The 13,470-nt window shown below is 35.6% G+C and overlaps 2 protein-coding genes across 3 annotated transcripts; one reads left to right on the top strand and one right to left on the bottom strand.

Annotated features, from left to right (window-relative positions):
* Positions 1–24: 24 nt before the first annotated feature.
* On the bottom strand, positions 25–6,582 carry LOC101735486 (anamorsin homolog). Its single transcript, XM_004931489.5, has 6 exons — positions 6,242–6,582; positions 5,664–6,160; positions 4,599–4,828; positions 3,249–3,414; positions 900–1,006; positions 25–215 (listed from the first exon to the last, which is right to left on the bottom strand). The coding sequence occupies exons 2-6, from the start codon at positions 5,806–5,808 to the stop codon at positions 111–113; spliced, it is 753 nt and encodes a 250-aa protein (XP_004931546.1). The 5' UTR covers positions 5,809–6,160; positions 6,242–6,582; the 3' UTR covers positions 25–110.
* Positions 6,548–13,184, top strand: LOC101735621 (transmembrane protein 42). 2 transcript variants are annotated; one of them, XM_012695011.4, is made up of 4 exons: positions 6,548–6,878; positions 7,734–7,826; positions 8,979–9,128; positions 11,535–13,184. In XM_012695011.4, the coding sequence occupies exons 1-4, from the start codon at positions 6,795–6,797 to the stop codon at positions 11,655–11,657; spliced, it is 450 nt and encodes a 149-aa protein (XP_012550465.1). In that variant the 5' UTR covers positions 6,548–6,794; the 3' UTR covers positions 11,658–13,184. The 2 variants fall into 2 exon arrangements, with proteins under 2 accessions (XP_012550465.1, XP_004931547.1); XM_004931490.5 differs by lacking the exon at positions 7,734–7,826.
* The last annotated feature ends 286 nt before the right edge of the window (positions 13,185–13,470 follow it).

Raw genomic sequence — 13,470 nt, 5'->3', positions numbered from 1 at the left:
CACACTTAATCAAACACACAGATATATCTTACAAAAACTTTTATTTAGTAAAGGCATTCACAACAAGTAAAATACTAATACAGTGGACTGGAATAAATCTAAGCGGTTTTTCATATATCGGCCTTGAGATCTAACATCACTTTCTCGCCGGGCTTGAAGGCTGGCATGCCGAGGTACGGGCAGGTCGCGCATCGGAACGCATCGCCCAAGTAACACTGGAAAAATCCAAATGACGCATGTTCTAGAATATTCGGTTATATTGCTGCTTGCCGGTGGAACGGTCCACGGTACTGTCTAATCCTTACCAATGCTTGGTTCGTTTACGGGCATTGCACTCACTAGCTCCGGTTCCAACATAACATAGATATTTCGTATTCTATTGTCATCGGGTTCCGTAAATGATTAAAAATATTATTACGGCTTAATCTCGCTATAATATGATCTTTTATATTATTTTTGACGAATACTTACAGTTTTCATGGTAAAGGATAATCGACTAAATTTAAAAAAAAAAAAAAAACATAATTAAATCGTAAAAATAATTTTCCTTTCATATTTCATTTTGACAGTGGTAATACCTACCTTGCGGATTATAATATACTATACTACCACATAATTATTGATAACGGTAAATGTTACACAATAAAGGGAAATTTAAAAAAAAGGCCATTTCGGCCACAATGGTCACAAGTGTATGTATGATTGTCTTTTTTTACCATTAATAATATTCTTACTAATTTGGATTTTAGATAATATAACTTCAAAGTTTAAAAAAATCCGAAAAAAGAATTTATGTATGCTAATGACACAGAAATAATATTTTATACAAGTTTGAAGAATTCATTTTTGCATGAATTATTTATGTTTTCAAATCATAATGAAATTAAATAGCTTCTTACACTTCCACACGACGATTTTGGAGTTTCTTTTGTCTCGCCCCTTAGTTCCTCGGCGAGGCCACAGGTGCAGTCCACGCACGCTTTTCTCTTGCCTGTTGTTGCACAAACTGAAAAGAAAAAAAATATGTATGCATTTTCGACAGTACCATAGGCCTACAAATTGACTAAAACACTATGTGCTTTGCCCTAGATAACTTTTTTTTTTTTATTGCCTTTGTAGGCAGACGAGCATACGGCCCACCTGATGGTGAGTGGTTACCATCGCCCATGGACTTCAGCAATGCCAAGGGCAGAGCCAAGCCGCTGGCTACCGCTAACTAAAGTGGGAGTTTATACATTCTTTAAATTTACTAATAAAAAAAAACAGTTAATTAAATAGTAAAGTAAAAGTTGTTTTAACGAATGTTCATTAAATAAAAATTATCACATAAATACTATTAACGTGAAACAAATATTATATTAATGATAATTTTCATTTGTGTTTAAAATATGCTTCACTGCAGGAACAAGCAGCAATACCGTCTTTACCATAAGAGTACACGGGGCCCGTGCCCAGGGCCCCCATTCTCAGGGCGCCCGGAAGGACCGACAATTTCTCTCACACATTTATTCTCAAAACATTGTTGTCGGGCACATTACACTTTTTTCACAAATCAGTAATCTTATCAGAAGGTAATTTCGAGGCATATACTACGCCATTATATCGATGACTGCGCCTATTCCTACTGTACTAATTAATAATATTTCCGAACGCATCCTACCTAATTTACTAAGTACACCATCTAGCGTAACAAAAAAACCAGCAGCATTCTAATATCATTAATGAAATATTATATCATACTGTATTTGATTACCTATATAATAAATGGTCATACTCAGTAAAAAAAAAACATTTTTTACTTTCCAAAAGGGCCTCAAATTCTTGTGTGCCCAAAGGCCCCAGCCTAATTTAAGACGTCCCTGACAAGCAGGGTGGTGGTACCTACCCGTGCGGACTTACATGATGTCCTACCACCAGTAGATAGCTATACATGAATCTACATAACAGATATTAAGGAAATATTTCTGTTAAAATAAATGGTTATAAAATACTATGTCATTTATTTTCTGATCGAAAATAAAAAAGCAAGTTAGAGGGCAAACGTCCCAGAGAAAGAAGTCCCACTAGATGGTCGGACCAAATTCGATATTCTCTGAACATCAAGTTCCACGATTGCCCTTACGAAGCTAAGGATCATATTAGATGGAGGGGAAATCGTACGCGAGAAACCGATGCAGCGTGCGAGTCAGGTCCCTCACTAATGAGTAAATCGACGTGAAGAGAAGGAAATTTTAATTCATGTTTTGAAAATTATTAAATTCTTTTTTTGAAATTTAATGAATAAAAGGAAAAAGAAACTTTTGTTGCTGCGTGTACTCTCAATACTGTTTTCTGTAAGTACAGAGTGCAAGTGCACTCGATAAGAATGAAACTAAGTGAAAGGGCGGAACATTGTTTCACAACCTATTTATTCCCTAATTTTAATATGATTTCCGTTTAATTGTGTTACAAATTACAAATGACTCTTCAGATTAAAGAAAAACGATAAAACAGTCAACAAAATGATAAATGATGACATAACACTTTCTTGAATCACAAGATGGTATTTGAAACACAAAACCTCAGAACAAACATGTTAATGAAGAAATACATATTCACAGTAGTACAGACAATTATTTATCAATTTATTACAAATGATAATGGAAACCACCACTGTTCCCATATCTTTCATAATATCAAAACCATTGTAAATTAATTTACATACCACTTTTAATAAATAGGTTGCATTTACAATATTTACATAAATAAAACTATTGTTGATTGATATACGAATACTTTGGTGTAAACATATTTTATTGTACATTCTATAAGTTGCCAATCAAAGAATAATTTACAATAAGCTCAAACATTTGCTTATTGTTTTTGCCATTTACACAGAGCGCGAACCACCGATAGATAAGACTCTATTCATGGATATAAAGCGCGTAGCATCGGAATACCGACTAGCGTAGTTTGATTATAGTTATCGTAATCGTATCGTAAGGTAATTATTAGGTATCGACCTGTACCAAAGTGTCTTACCACCATCAATACCATTTATAAATAACCCTTTAAAATGATCTTGCTGTGAATTTAGCATTGATTTTTGTATATTTTGAAGTAAAAATTTTATATAAGGTTTTATATTTTAAAAAATTCTGCAAAATATGTGAAAATAAGCTTAGCACAAATAAGTTTCAAATTTAAAGATGATTCTATAAAATTAAAATCCCGAAGAATAAATGTGTAAAAAATTCAAACTAATTTACCACTCAAAGCTTCTTTATCTGGCTTTTTAAGGTCATTTTCATCCAATAGTTCGTTCTCATCAATAATATCATCGTTGTTAGTGCTGGCCCAAGCTTCCTCAACTGTGCTGTCCAACTTCCAGACTGTGGCTTTTCCATTTAATTTCAGAGATGACTTTGAACCAACCTGTGTTATTAAACAGCTATTTAGTGAAATAAAATTAAGTTTTTTCAGTATTTCCAAAAATATTCTCAAATGTAGTACACTAAAGACACAGTTAAACAGGGCTCCATGACTGTTGGTTGTTCTTCCTTTGAATTATAAATTTCAAGACATTTAAAAAAAAAAAATTGGAGTTATTTTCATTTCATAAATATAAGTATGAGCTAATATAAGTCAGCTATTGAAGCAGATATTAACATCTTTGCCAGAAATTAGTATAAAAAAAAACTGCAGAAGTTATAATTGGATTCCGTTTTGAATGGCCGAGAAACCCTTGTACTAATGCAGCATCAAACAGTTATGTCTCATGGCAGACAGCATTCACATTGTGATGTCTGTTGGTTATGGTAACCAACTGGTAATTAACATCAGCTTAAAAATATTTCAAAAGTCTAATTAACATCAGCTTAAAAATATTTCAAAAGTCTAATTAACATCAGCTTAAAAATATTTCAAAAGTCATAACATGTTTACAATTTTTAAACAACTAAGATATGCCTACTAGGCAGAGCCTGGCAATTGGTATTAATGCTCTTAATACTATAGTAATATTATACCTATAATATTATACTTAATACTATAGTAATATTATATATATTATTAGTATATATTATATATTTTTGAAGTCGTCGTGGCCTAAAAGATAAGACGTCCGGTGCATTCGTTGTTGCGATGCACCGGTGTTCGAATCCCGCAGGCGGGTACCAATTTTTCGAATGAAATACGTACTTAACAAATGTTCACGATTGACTTCCACGGTGAAGGAATAACATCGTGTAATAAAAATCAAACCCGCAAAATTATAATTTGCGTAATCACTGGTGGTAGGACCTATTGTGAGTCCGCACGGGTAGGTACCACCGCCCTGCCTATTTCTGCCGTGAAGCAGTAATGCGTTTCGGTTTGAAGGGTGAGGTAGCCGTTGTAACTATACTGAGACCTTAAAACTTATATCTCAAGGTGGGTGGCGCATTTACGTTGTAGATGTCTATGGGCTCCAGTAACCACTTAACACCAGGTGGGCTGTGAGCTCGTCCACCCATCTAAGCAATAAAAAAAAAAAAAAAAAAAAAAAAAAAAAAATACCCCCTTGAACCAGGTCATTGGTAGATGGTAAATCCTTCATTTCAAACATTTTTAATGCATACCTCAAACTTTGGTTTCTCCGCAACATATCTGTTATTCTCCAATTCAGTGACATTTACAAAACCATTTAATTTAAGTGTACTGGTCAATTTGTTGAGATCTTTGAGTATAAGTTTACCATTTGGTTTGAGTAATTTAATGATTATTGCCAATAGTTTATCAGAATGTGAGACACTGTGGGGAGGTAACCAGTTTGAGAGAACAACATCAAATGATGAATGCTCACGGGAACCTGAAAAATTATCAAATTTAATTTAAACTTTTTTAGACTATCTTAAAGCATTAAAACTAGGATTATCTGTGTTATGATAACGAGATTAATATACATAATTTTATACAGTTAAATATATACATACACAGATATTAAACACTAGACATAGAACAAACAAACCTGTTCATTACAAACATGATTGCTTAATTTGGTAATAGACATCACAACCTTCTGCCCTCGTCAGGGGCACACTTCTGGATCACCAAATCAGTCAATACCGGGTTTATCAAAACACAACTTAAAATAGTTACAGTTTATCTAAATTTACATTGATAAACAAACCTTTGATACCTGACATTGGAATCATTCTATAAATTGAAACTTGAACAACTTTGCCAAAACATGTTAGGATATGATGTAAATAAATATTATTTTGCTATTTTAAAGTTTTAAGAATTCGGTTGTGTCCTGACTAAGTTACATGCTATTTTATACATCAGAGTAGATGAAATAGCAGAAAAACAAGATTTTAAAATTTAAACATTACAAAAAAGCACACAATTATTTTTCTCATACATTTTCTGAGATAACCAAATCAATTATAAAAACTATAGAATACACGTAAGAGAGAGTAAGTAATAAGTAAGCACAATACTACAGCCAACTTAAAGAACCCTATTTATAACATATCTATGCACAGATAGATTTCTGATCTTTTTTTTCCGGTAAACACTTATAATCGATTTGTGGAGAGCTACTTAACGTATGAAAAAAGTATAGAACTTTTCCTAATATAAAAACTTTAAATTCGATAAGACCACTAACTGAGAATTAAGAACTAAAATGTATAATTTACCTTCAGTGATCATGTCGGAGTTTTCCAGAACCACAGTATCACTTTGAATTACTTTTTTTACGTCTTCTATTAGGCTCGTAATGTTTCCTTGACTGTCGTTCTTCCAAATAATAAGAACATTGTCTCCGTTTTTCAAGTTGTCCATGTTTGTAAGCCAAGGATTTTTAACAATGATTTTACAGTATTTTTTAAATAACAGATAACGAAATTATAACGCAGTTAATTTGTTTCCTTGAAAAAGATAACAGGCAATTGGTAAATTTCCTAACCAGTGGCTGCTGGCTTAAGTAAATGATTATAAATAATGAACAATGATGAATTTCAATTCAATTGTCAGGCACTTCCCTTCTTATTTTTTCAGTATGGCAATCAGCTTTTTCAAATGACATTGTTGCCACTATCTAGTTCATAAAATCTACATAATTACTATTTACACAATTTGTTTAATAATTGTTGAACGGATACAATACGAAACGGAATAGAAAAATTTGATTGATCTGAAATGGAATGAAATTAAATCAAATAAAATGGGATAAAATGAAACAATGCCCTAGTACTATAATAGGAATTCACTGAACCTTCGGTAGAATTGGACTTTGATAAGAAAATAGTAAAGTTTTGCTTTCGCTGCAAAACTAGAAGAGTCCGAGGAGCCGTGTCACATTTATGGACATTCGTAGACGCTAATGGATTAATAACCCGCAATTATTACACGTATAATGCAACAAAAACACAAAGTTAACTATTTCCTTCGTAGATTCTCTAGACTTTAGATATCAACCTAAAACGGCATGCAGATATAAAATGTCGATTAGTATTTTTACACGTAAGATGAATAGCATTATTATTATTATAATAAACGGGTTTTTTTTTATTCAAAATTAAACCATTTTATTTATCAAATGCCAACACCACTAAAATAACCTTAAAATTTGACATTTTGGTTTTAAAACATTTGTTTTTTGTTGACAATATTCCTACAATGTAAAGAACAGCTGATGTGGACCTAAACAATAATTTATTGAATTGTGTTTATCTTAAGAATATTATCGTGTTGCAAGGGAGGCTCTTACTTCAAAAGTGAAAATTGTAGATTACTTATAAATTAAAATACGTTATTAAATATTGGAAATGTTTCATGAGGCTTTCCTTGCTGGAATTTGGGGATCTGCTGGAAGCGCTTTGGGGAAGCTAGCTGGAACTGAAAGTGTAGTAGTAAGTTATTTAGAAGTGTTTATGAAATTGATAAGAGTTAACGACACGACCTGTTACAATTATTAAAGCTTATGACGATTTAAAACAAAACAATGTCAAATAATGATTTAAATAACAAAATTTGAATAAAACGACAAAAGTTTATCCTGCTATTTTTCAAATTGTATGTGAATGTAAGTAATTTTTGTAGCTCTAGCTATATTGTATGACTACATTATCTAGGTCAATCTTTTTACTCGTCATACATCATAATATGTATTAATTAATTTAATGTTCAACTATTGAACAAAATTAGACTATAAACTACACTTCAAAATGTACTGATAAAAAGATAAGAAAATTGCAATACATACTGTTTTATCTTTACCCATTAAATATAGATAATGTTGAATGACTTACCTTTTTTTCACTAGTTTCAAGAAAAGGCTACTCTCATTAAAATACAATAATGATTAAGAATAATAATAATTATAGTAATAAACTTAGATTATACTAGATGGCGACACTTGTATAGTGCTACAGTAAGGTTGGACGAGCTCGCGGCCCACCTGGTTTTAAGTGGTTACCGGAGCCCCTAAACATCTATAACGTAAATGCCGCCACCCCCCTTAAGATATAAGTTCTGAGGTCCTCGTTTTTACAGTACAACGGCTCCCCTACCCTTCAAACCGAAACGCATTACTGCTTCACGGCAGAAATAGGCGGGGCGGTGGTACCTACCCGTGCGGACTCACAAGACGTCCTACCACCATTGACTATGCAAATTATAATTATGCGGGTTTGATTTTTTATGAAGTTAATCGAGAACATTTGTTACGTACATTTTTCATTACAAAAACTGGTACTTGGCTGCAGGATTCGAACATCGATACATCGCTAGCTACGATTGCACCGGACGTCTTATCTTTTAGGCCACGACGACTTCTTAACTTTCAGTCACTAAAAATAGTAGGTACTGTTTCACAGCTTATCATAGATAATAAATACCTACAATCAATAAATAAATTGTACCCTTGAGCTATAAATTAGTAATTTATCTTTTTACCTCTAATTATCCTGTTTAAAAAAAAACAGAGCTCATTCTAACTTTAAAATCTTAGCATTTGACGACACTAACACACAATTCATATTCATATGTTAGTGTCATAGATCACCTAAATCCAGTATACAGAAACGCAAAATTGTTTCGCGATAGAAATAGGAGCCATGTCCAGATATTTTTGGAAACCCTGACCCTGTATTTTCCATTACAATAACATTGTCATAAACGTAGATTTTTTTATAAGCATAGCTGAACTATTCCGGTGATATATGTTTGACCGATAAACATAGATAATAGGTCATAGACATCACAATGTAAATGTTGCCGTTCACTCGTATGGGTTTACGGGATGCATCCACCACCAAGGGTTAGTCGGAATCAGTGTCGGAGTGGGCATCTGAAATCTCTATATTCTAAAAACAAACGCGTTCCTTCAGTTTGTCGTTCTGAAGGGGAGTAGCAGTAGCTGTATTCGCTAATCCGCATACCCACTAGCACTGGCTGCGGAAACTGCGTTTTCTGGCGATAGGGCCTCTTATGAGCCCGAACGCTAAAGGATAAGACGTCCGGTGCATTCGTGTTGAGCGATGCACCGGTGTTCCAACCCCAGGCGGGTACCATTTTTTCTAATGAAATACGTACTCAACAAATGTTCACGATTTACTTCCACGGTGAAGGAATAAAAATCAAACCCGCAAAATTATAATTTGCATAATTACTGGTGGTAGGACCTCTTGTGAGTCCGCGCGGGTAGGTACCACCGCCCTGCTTATTTCTGCCGTGAAGCAGTAATGCGTTTCGGTTTGAAGGGCGGGGCAGCCGTTGTAACTATACTGAGACCTTAGAACTTATATCTCAAGGTGGGTGGCGCATTTACGTTGTAGATGTCTATGGGCTCCAGTAATCACTTAATACCAGGTGGGCTGTGAGCTCGTCCACTGGGCATTGCAGCAGTATCAGTAGGTAGCGACAGTGAAACAATTCTTCGATGTTACATCGAAACACTCAAAAGCAAAAAGAAACACTAAAATAAAGGCGCATTTACATTAATTTGACAGGGAGACAGCTATGCTATATCCGGCGTTATCTTGATAATCATGGTCCTCGTTAACACGTGGAGTAGCAGGCATTACTTGCGGTCACTGGACGCTGCACCTAACTCGGTCGCACCCACCGTCATATCCGCAGCTTCTAGCTACGTTCTATCGGTAAGATATTTTTACGCATTCTTTAAAAGCCCACCTCTACCTATGATATGTGTGCAAGTATGAATGGATGCAATGGAATTTTACCATTATTTTTAACTGATTTCTAAGCTCTCAGACTATAGCTGTGCCATGAAATCTGACAGTTATGTACTTTTCTTGACAGTACAATATAGCCAGATTGTACCGCAGTCGCTTTATTTACCTTATTTTACATTTAACATTTTTTTTATCACTGTCAAATTCGAGTTGAATATAGTTACATTTGTTGAGATCCAACCGAAGGTTTGGCTGCCAAGCGTGCCGAGGAATCAGACAGACATACATCATACATGCCAATGATGCCATGCCATTTATGTTACAAAAAAAGTCTCCCACGTCTTATTTATTAGGTACTTTAACACGTTCAACGCTACATGAAAAATGGAGAGTTTTCATTTAGGCCACGATGCTCACCGGTGAGCCTTATCTTACTGAACCATTCGGGCCATGAGGGTCACCCGCGAGCCGCGTGAGGGTTCCAACGTAAACGCTTCCTACAAGCCACAGATTGCAGCTATCAAACAAAGCGCGTATGGAAGTGAGCCGCGTGACCCTCAGCCGTAGAACTGGTGGCAGGACCTCTTGTGATTCCGCGCGGGTAGGTACCACCACCCTGCCTATTTCTGCCGTGAAGCAGTAATGCGTTTCGATTTGAAGGGCGGGGCAGCAGTTGTAACTATACTGAGACCTTAGAACTGATATCTCAAGGTGGGTGGCGCATTTACGTTGTAGATGTCTATGGGCTTCAGTAACCACTTAACACCAGGCAGGCTGCGAGCTCGTCCACCCAACTAAGCAATAAAAAAAAAGAACGCCATGATTTTCAAATTCAATAGAAAGTTGTAGTTTTCATCATAATTATAGCCTTTTAAAATATCTTAATAACTAAACGGTAAAGTCGCTAATTTTTATCTTCCGTGGAAATTATTGAAATTTATAGATTTTAGAATGAAAATCTCAAGTTCATAAAAATTACTGATTCCCTGATTCTGGCTTGGTAGGAATGGTATAGTACGCTAGGCCCACCGCTGTCATGTCGGTCTGGGGACCGGCGAGGGGGGCCTAAGAAGACGACGTGCAAGCTGTTCTGCACGCGTTTTACGCAAGAGCATCCGGGTGATGGAAGGTCGGCTATCCTCGACCCACGCTGGTTCTGGCCCAGCGGGGTATTCCGTAGGGTAACCCACTCTAACCGGCGCCATCTAGGCGGGCTTCGGACAGTCTGCCGACCGAGAGGGCTGGTGGTCGTGGCGCCGACGACCGCCAGTCCGGCGTCCCGAGGGGGAGGGTGATGGGAGAGATGTGCTCCGCACTAAACGCTTCACTTTCCCCCCTTTGCCTTGTCATGAGTTCTGTCTCATGCGAGGTTTGGACGTTGGTTGTTGAACGACAGGAGGTTTTAGTCAGTTCGACTCTGACATACCCCGCCCAGTATCCCCAGAAAAGGGCGGAAGTCCGGCGATTTCCTCCACTCCACCTGTGGTCGAAGACTTATGCCCTTAAGCAAAATATGTCTCTTATGTAGGTAAATAAAATAAAGAGTTTCAAATGTCTAACCTCGAACTTTATAAATACTTTATTAATAAACATTATCAAACTTAAATTATCAAAATATGCGGGAATCATGCACAGATCCAGGCCATTGCACAACAATATCATATATTTCCATTTGCGGTCCACATACTATTTGGACATTGATAGAAAACCAGCCTTGAGGAACGTTCAAGGTACGTCGCGACGTACCTTGACTTGACAGTTCGCTTACTTCACTCCGGTTAGGAAAATTTTCCAAGGACGTTTGAGTGGAGTTTATTTTTACGACTAATCATACCAAAACGCGCGTTGGAGGTTGAGTCGAGTCGAGTTAAGCTCGTGTAAACGACTAAAGATACGGGTGTAAATCGTGCTGTTTAGTGAAAACCTTTTTAACTTATTCATAGTAACGACTTCGTCGAAATCATTTGCGGCACGTCCGTATACCTCACTGCGTATAGTAGGTATTCACCGTCCCAAAGAACCCTGTGTCTATGTTTGCAGGTTCCTTAGCCTAGAACCAATCTAATACGTCTAATTGACCAGGGACTCGACGTCTTTCTTCTCTATTCTTGAATCGCCTTTGCTCGATTCCATCTAACTATAGGCAGCAGCTTGGCTCGGTAGGCAGCGGCTCTGCTCTGCCTCTGGCATTGCTGAAGTCCATGGGCGACGGTAATCACTCACCATCAGGTGGGGCGTATACTCGTCTGCCTACAAGGGCAATAAAAAAAACTATGTCACATTTGTGTGTCTGAATATGAAACATTCTCTTATACTGTTTTTGGATCTCATTTACTAACTTGCATAATAACCTATCTCTATTTTTTGCAGGGTTTTATAGGAATCGTGTTATTCGAAGAGCCATCAAGTACCCAATGGTGGGCAGGCGCAATTCTCATTATAATGGGGTTAACATTAATTGCCCGACCGAAGGATAGAGATAAATTCACATAAGATTAACTTTGATTAAATTTTATTTGTTTAATGACTAAGGCATTCTCTATCAGTCAACCAAGGGTAGTGTGAGAGTGTACATGTATCTGCATTACGTCATAGAAAAAAAATATATAAATTATTCAACTATTTGTTAAAATTTCAAATCATTTCACGTGTTCAGCATAAATAAAGCAGAACATCGCCGTAAATGTAAAATATGAAAGATATTTAACATTTAAGGTGAAGTTTTTACATTTTATATTACGTGAGAAGAGATTTGAGGCTTACAATAAAACGGCTATTTTCTAAAATATAATAACTAAAATACAAGAACTAAGTTTATTAAAGTACATTATAAAATGTAGTAGATATAGAAGAATTTTAATTTGAAGTGGTCGTGGCCTAAAGGATAAGACGTCTAGTGTACTTGTATCGAGCGATGCGATTGTGTGGCGATCAAATCCTTTAGGCAGGTTAACATATCTATCACATGTTCACGAATGACTTCCAAGATGAAGACTAACATTAGGCAACAAAAATCAAATTAACCATAAATATAAAATACGTAATTATTCTACTGAATGCTTGTCCACTCGTGCCTAAGTAATAAAAAAAAATGTTATTTATAAATATTATGATTAAAATAAAATACATTCCGTGTTTTTTGTGATAAGGGAATGATGGCCGAATATAAAGAAAAATTAAATTTTTAGCTATGGTGCTAATAAAGTAGCATAGGAAAAAAAATATAAAATGTTTTGAAAACGCATAAAAATGTGTTTCTTTTGTTTTCTTCACGTTTCTTATATTAACATCTGACTATGAACTTTTTTCTAATTTTGCATACATACATCAGCATACTATTGCAGTTTCTCCGGTCACCGTCCTCGTCGAACCCGTCGACGAAGGGCTCGACGAGCGAATTAACCCATAGACACAGCCCACTTGAGTTTCTCGCCGGATCTTCTCAGTGGGTCGTGTTTCCGATCCGGTGGTAGATTCTGCGAAGCACTGCTCTTGCTAGGGCCAGTGTTAGCAAAACTCCGGTTTGAGCCCCGTGAGCTCGCCTACATGTGAAGGGTGAAGCTGAAATAGCCTCTAAAGGCTATCAGCATAGGTAGGATAAAAAAAATAAAAAAAGCAGTTTCTATTTCGAGAATAGTTGCCCTACACCCGTTATATTGTTAAACAGCGTGTAATCATTTAACTTCGTCTTATTATCTAGTACACAATATTACAACAACACATACATTGTTGGGTCGTCAAATGTTTTGTAAAATTTCTATGCAATTTTAATCACACAACTAACTAAATGCTCCTATATTTCTCGACACACAGTCCAGAAGATTTAAAAAAATGTAAAATAGACAATAAATTTAAAAAAAAAATTGTTTCATACAGAATATACTACATATTTGTAAATAAATTACCTGTTTGTAATAATTTCAATAAATTAATATCGCTCCTTGTAATGATTTAGAGAAAAAAACATTAATCTAAATCAATGTGAATTGTATTTTAATAAATCTTTAAAAACCTTGTGTATGTACTGTATTTAATATTTTCCCTTTACGCTTAGGAGATCTGTGCGGAGTTTCCAGCGAGTCGTTAAGGCGCGATATCTTCGACTTTTTTAACCTTACAAAACTCTAGTGTTGGCATGTAGATTATTCTATCGATAGTTTATTTGAAAATAAATTTATAATTTTTTTATGCTACTATTGAATTTGGTATTGAGGTTATTTAGTTGCCATGGGAAACTGTGTTAATAATAAAGTATATAATTATAACAAATATAGCTCAACACGAGATTTATACTGCAGAAGATGAA

The sequence above is a fragment of the Bombyx mori genome, chromosome 11 (assembly GCF_030269925.1).
Source record: "Bombyx mori chromosome 11, ASM3026992v2".
NCBI lineage: Eukaryota > Metazoa > Arthropoda > Insecta > Lepidoptera > Bombycidae > Bombyx > Bombyx mori.
The sequence above is the reverse complement of the archived record's forward strand: the minus strand, read 5'-3'. Positions and strand labels throughout refer to the sequence as shown.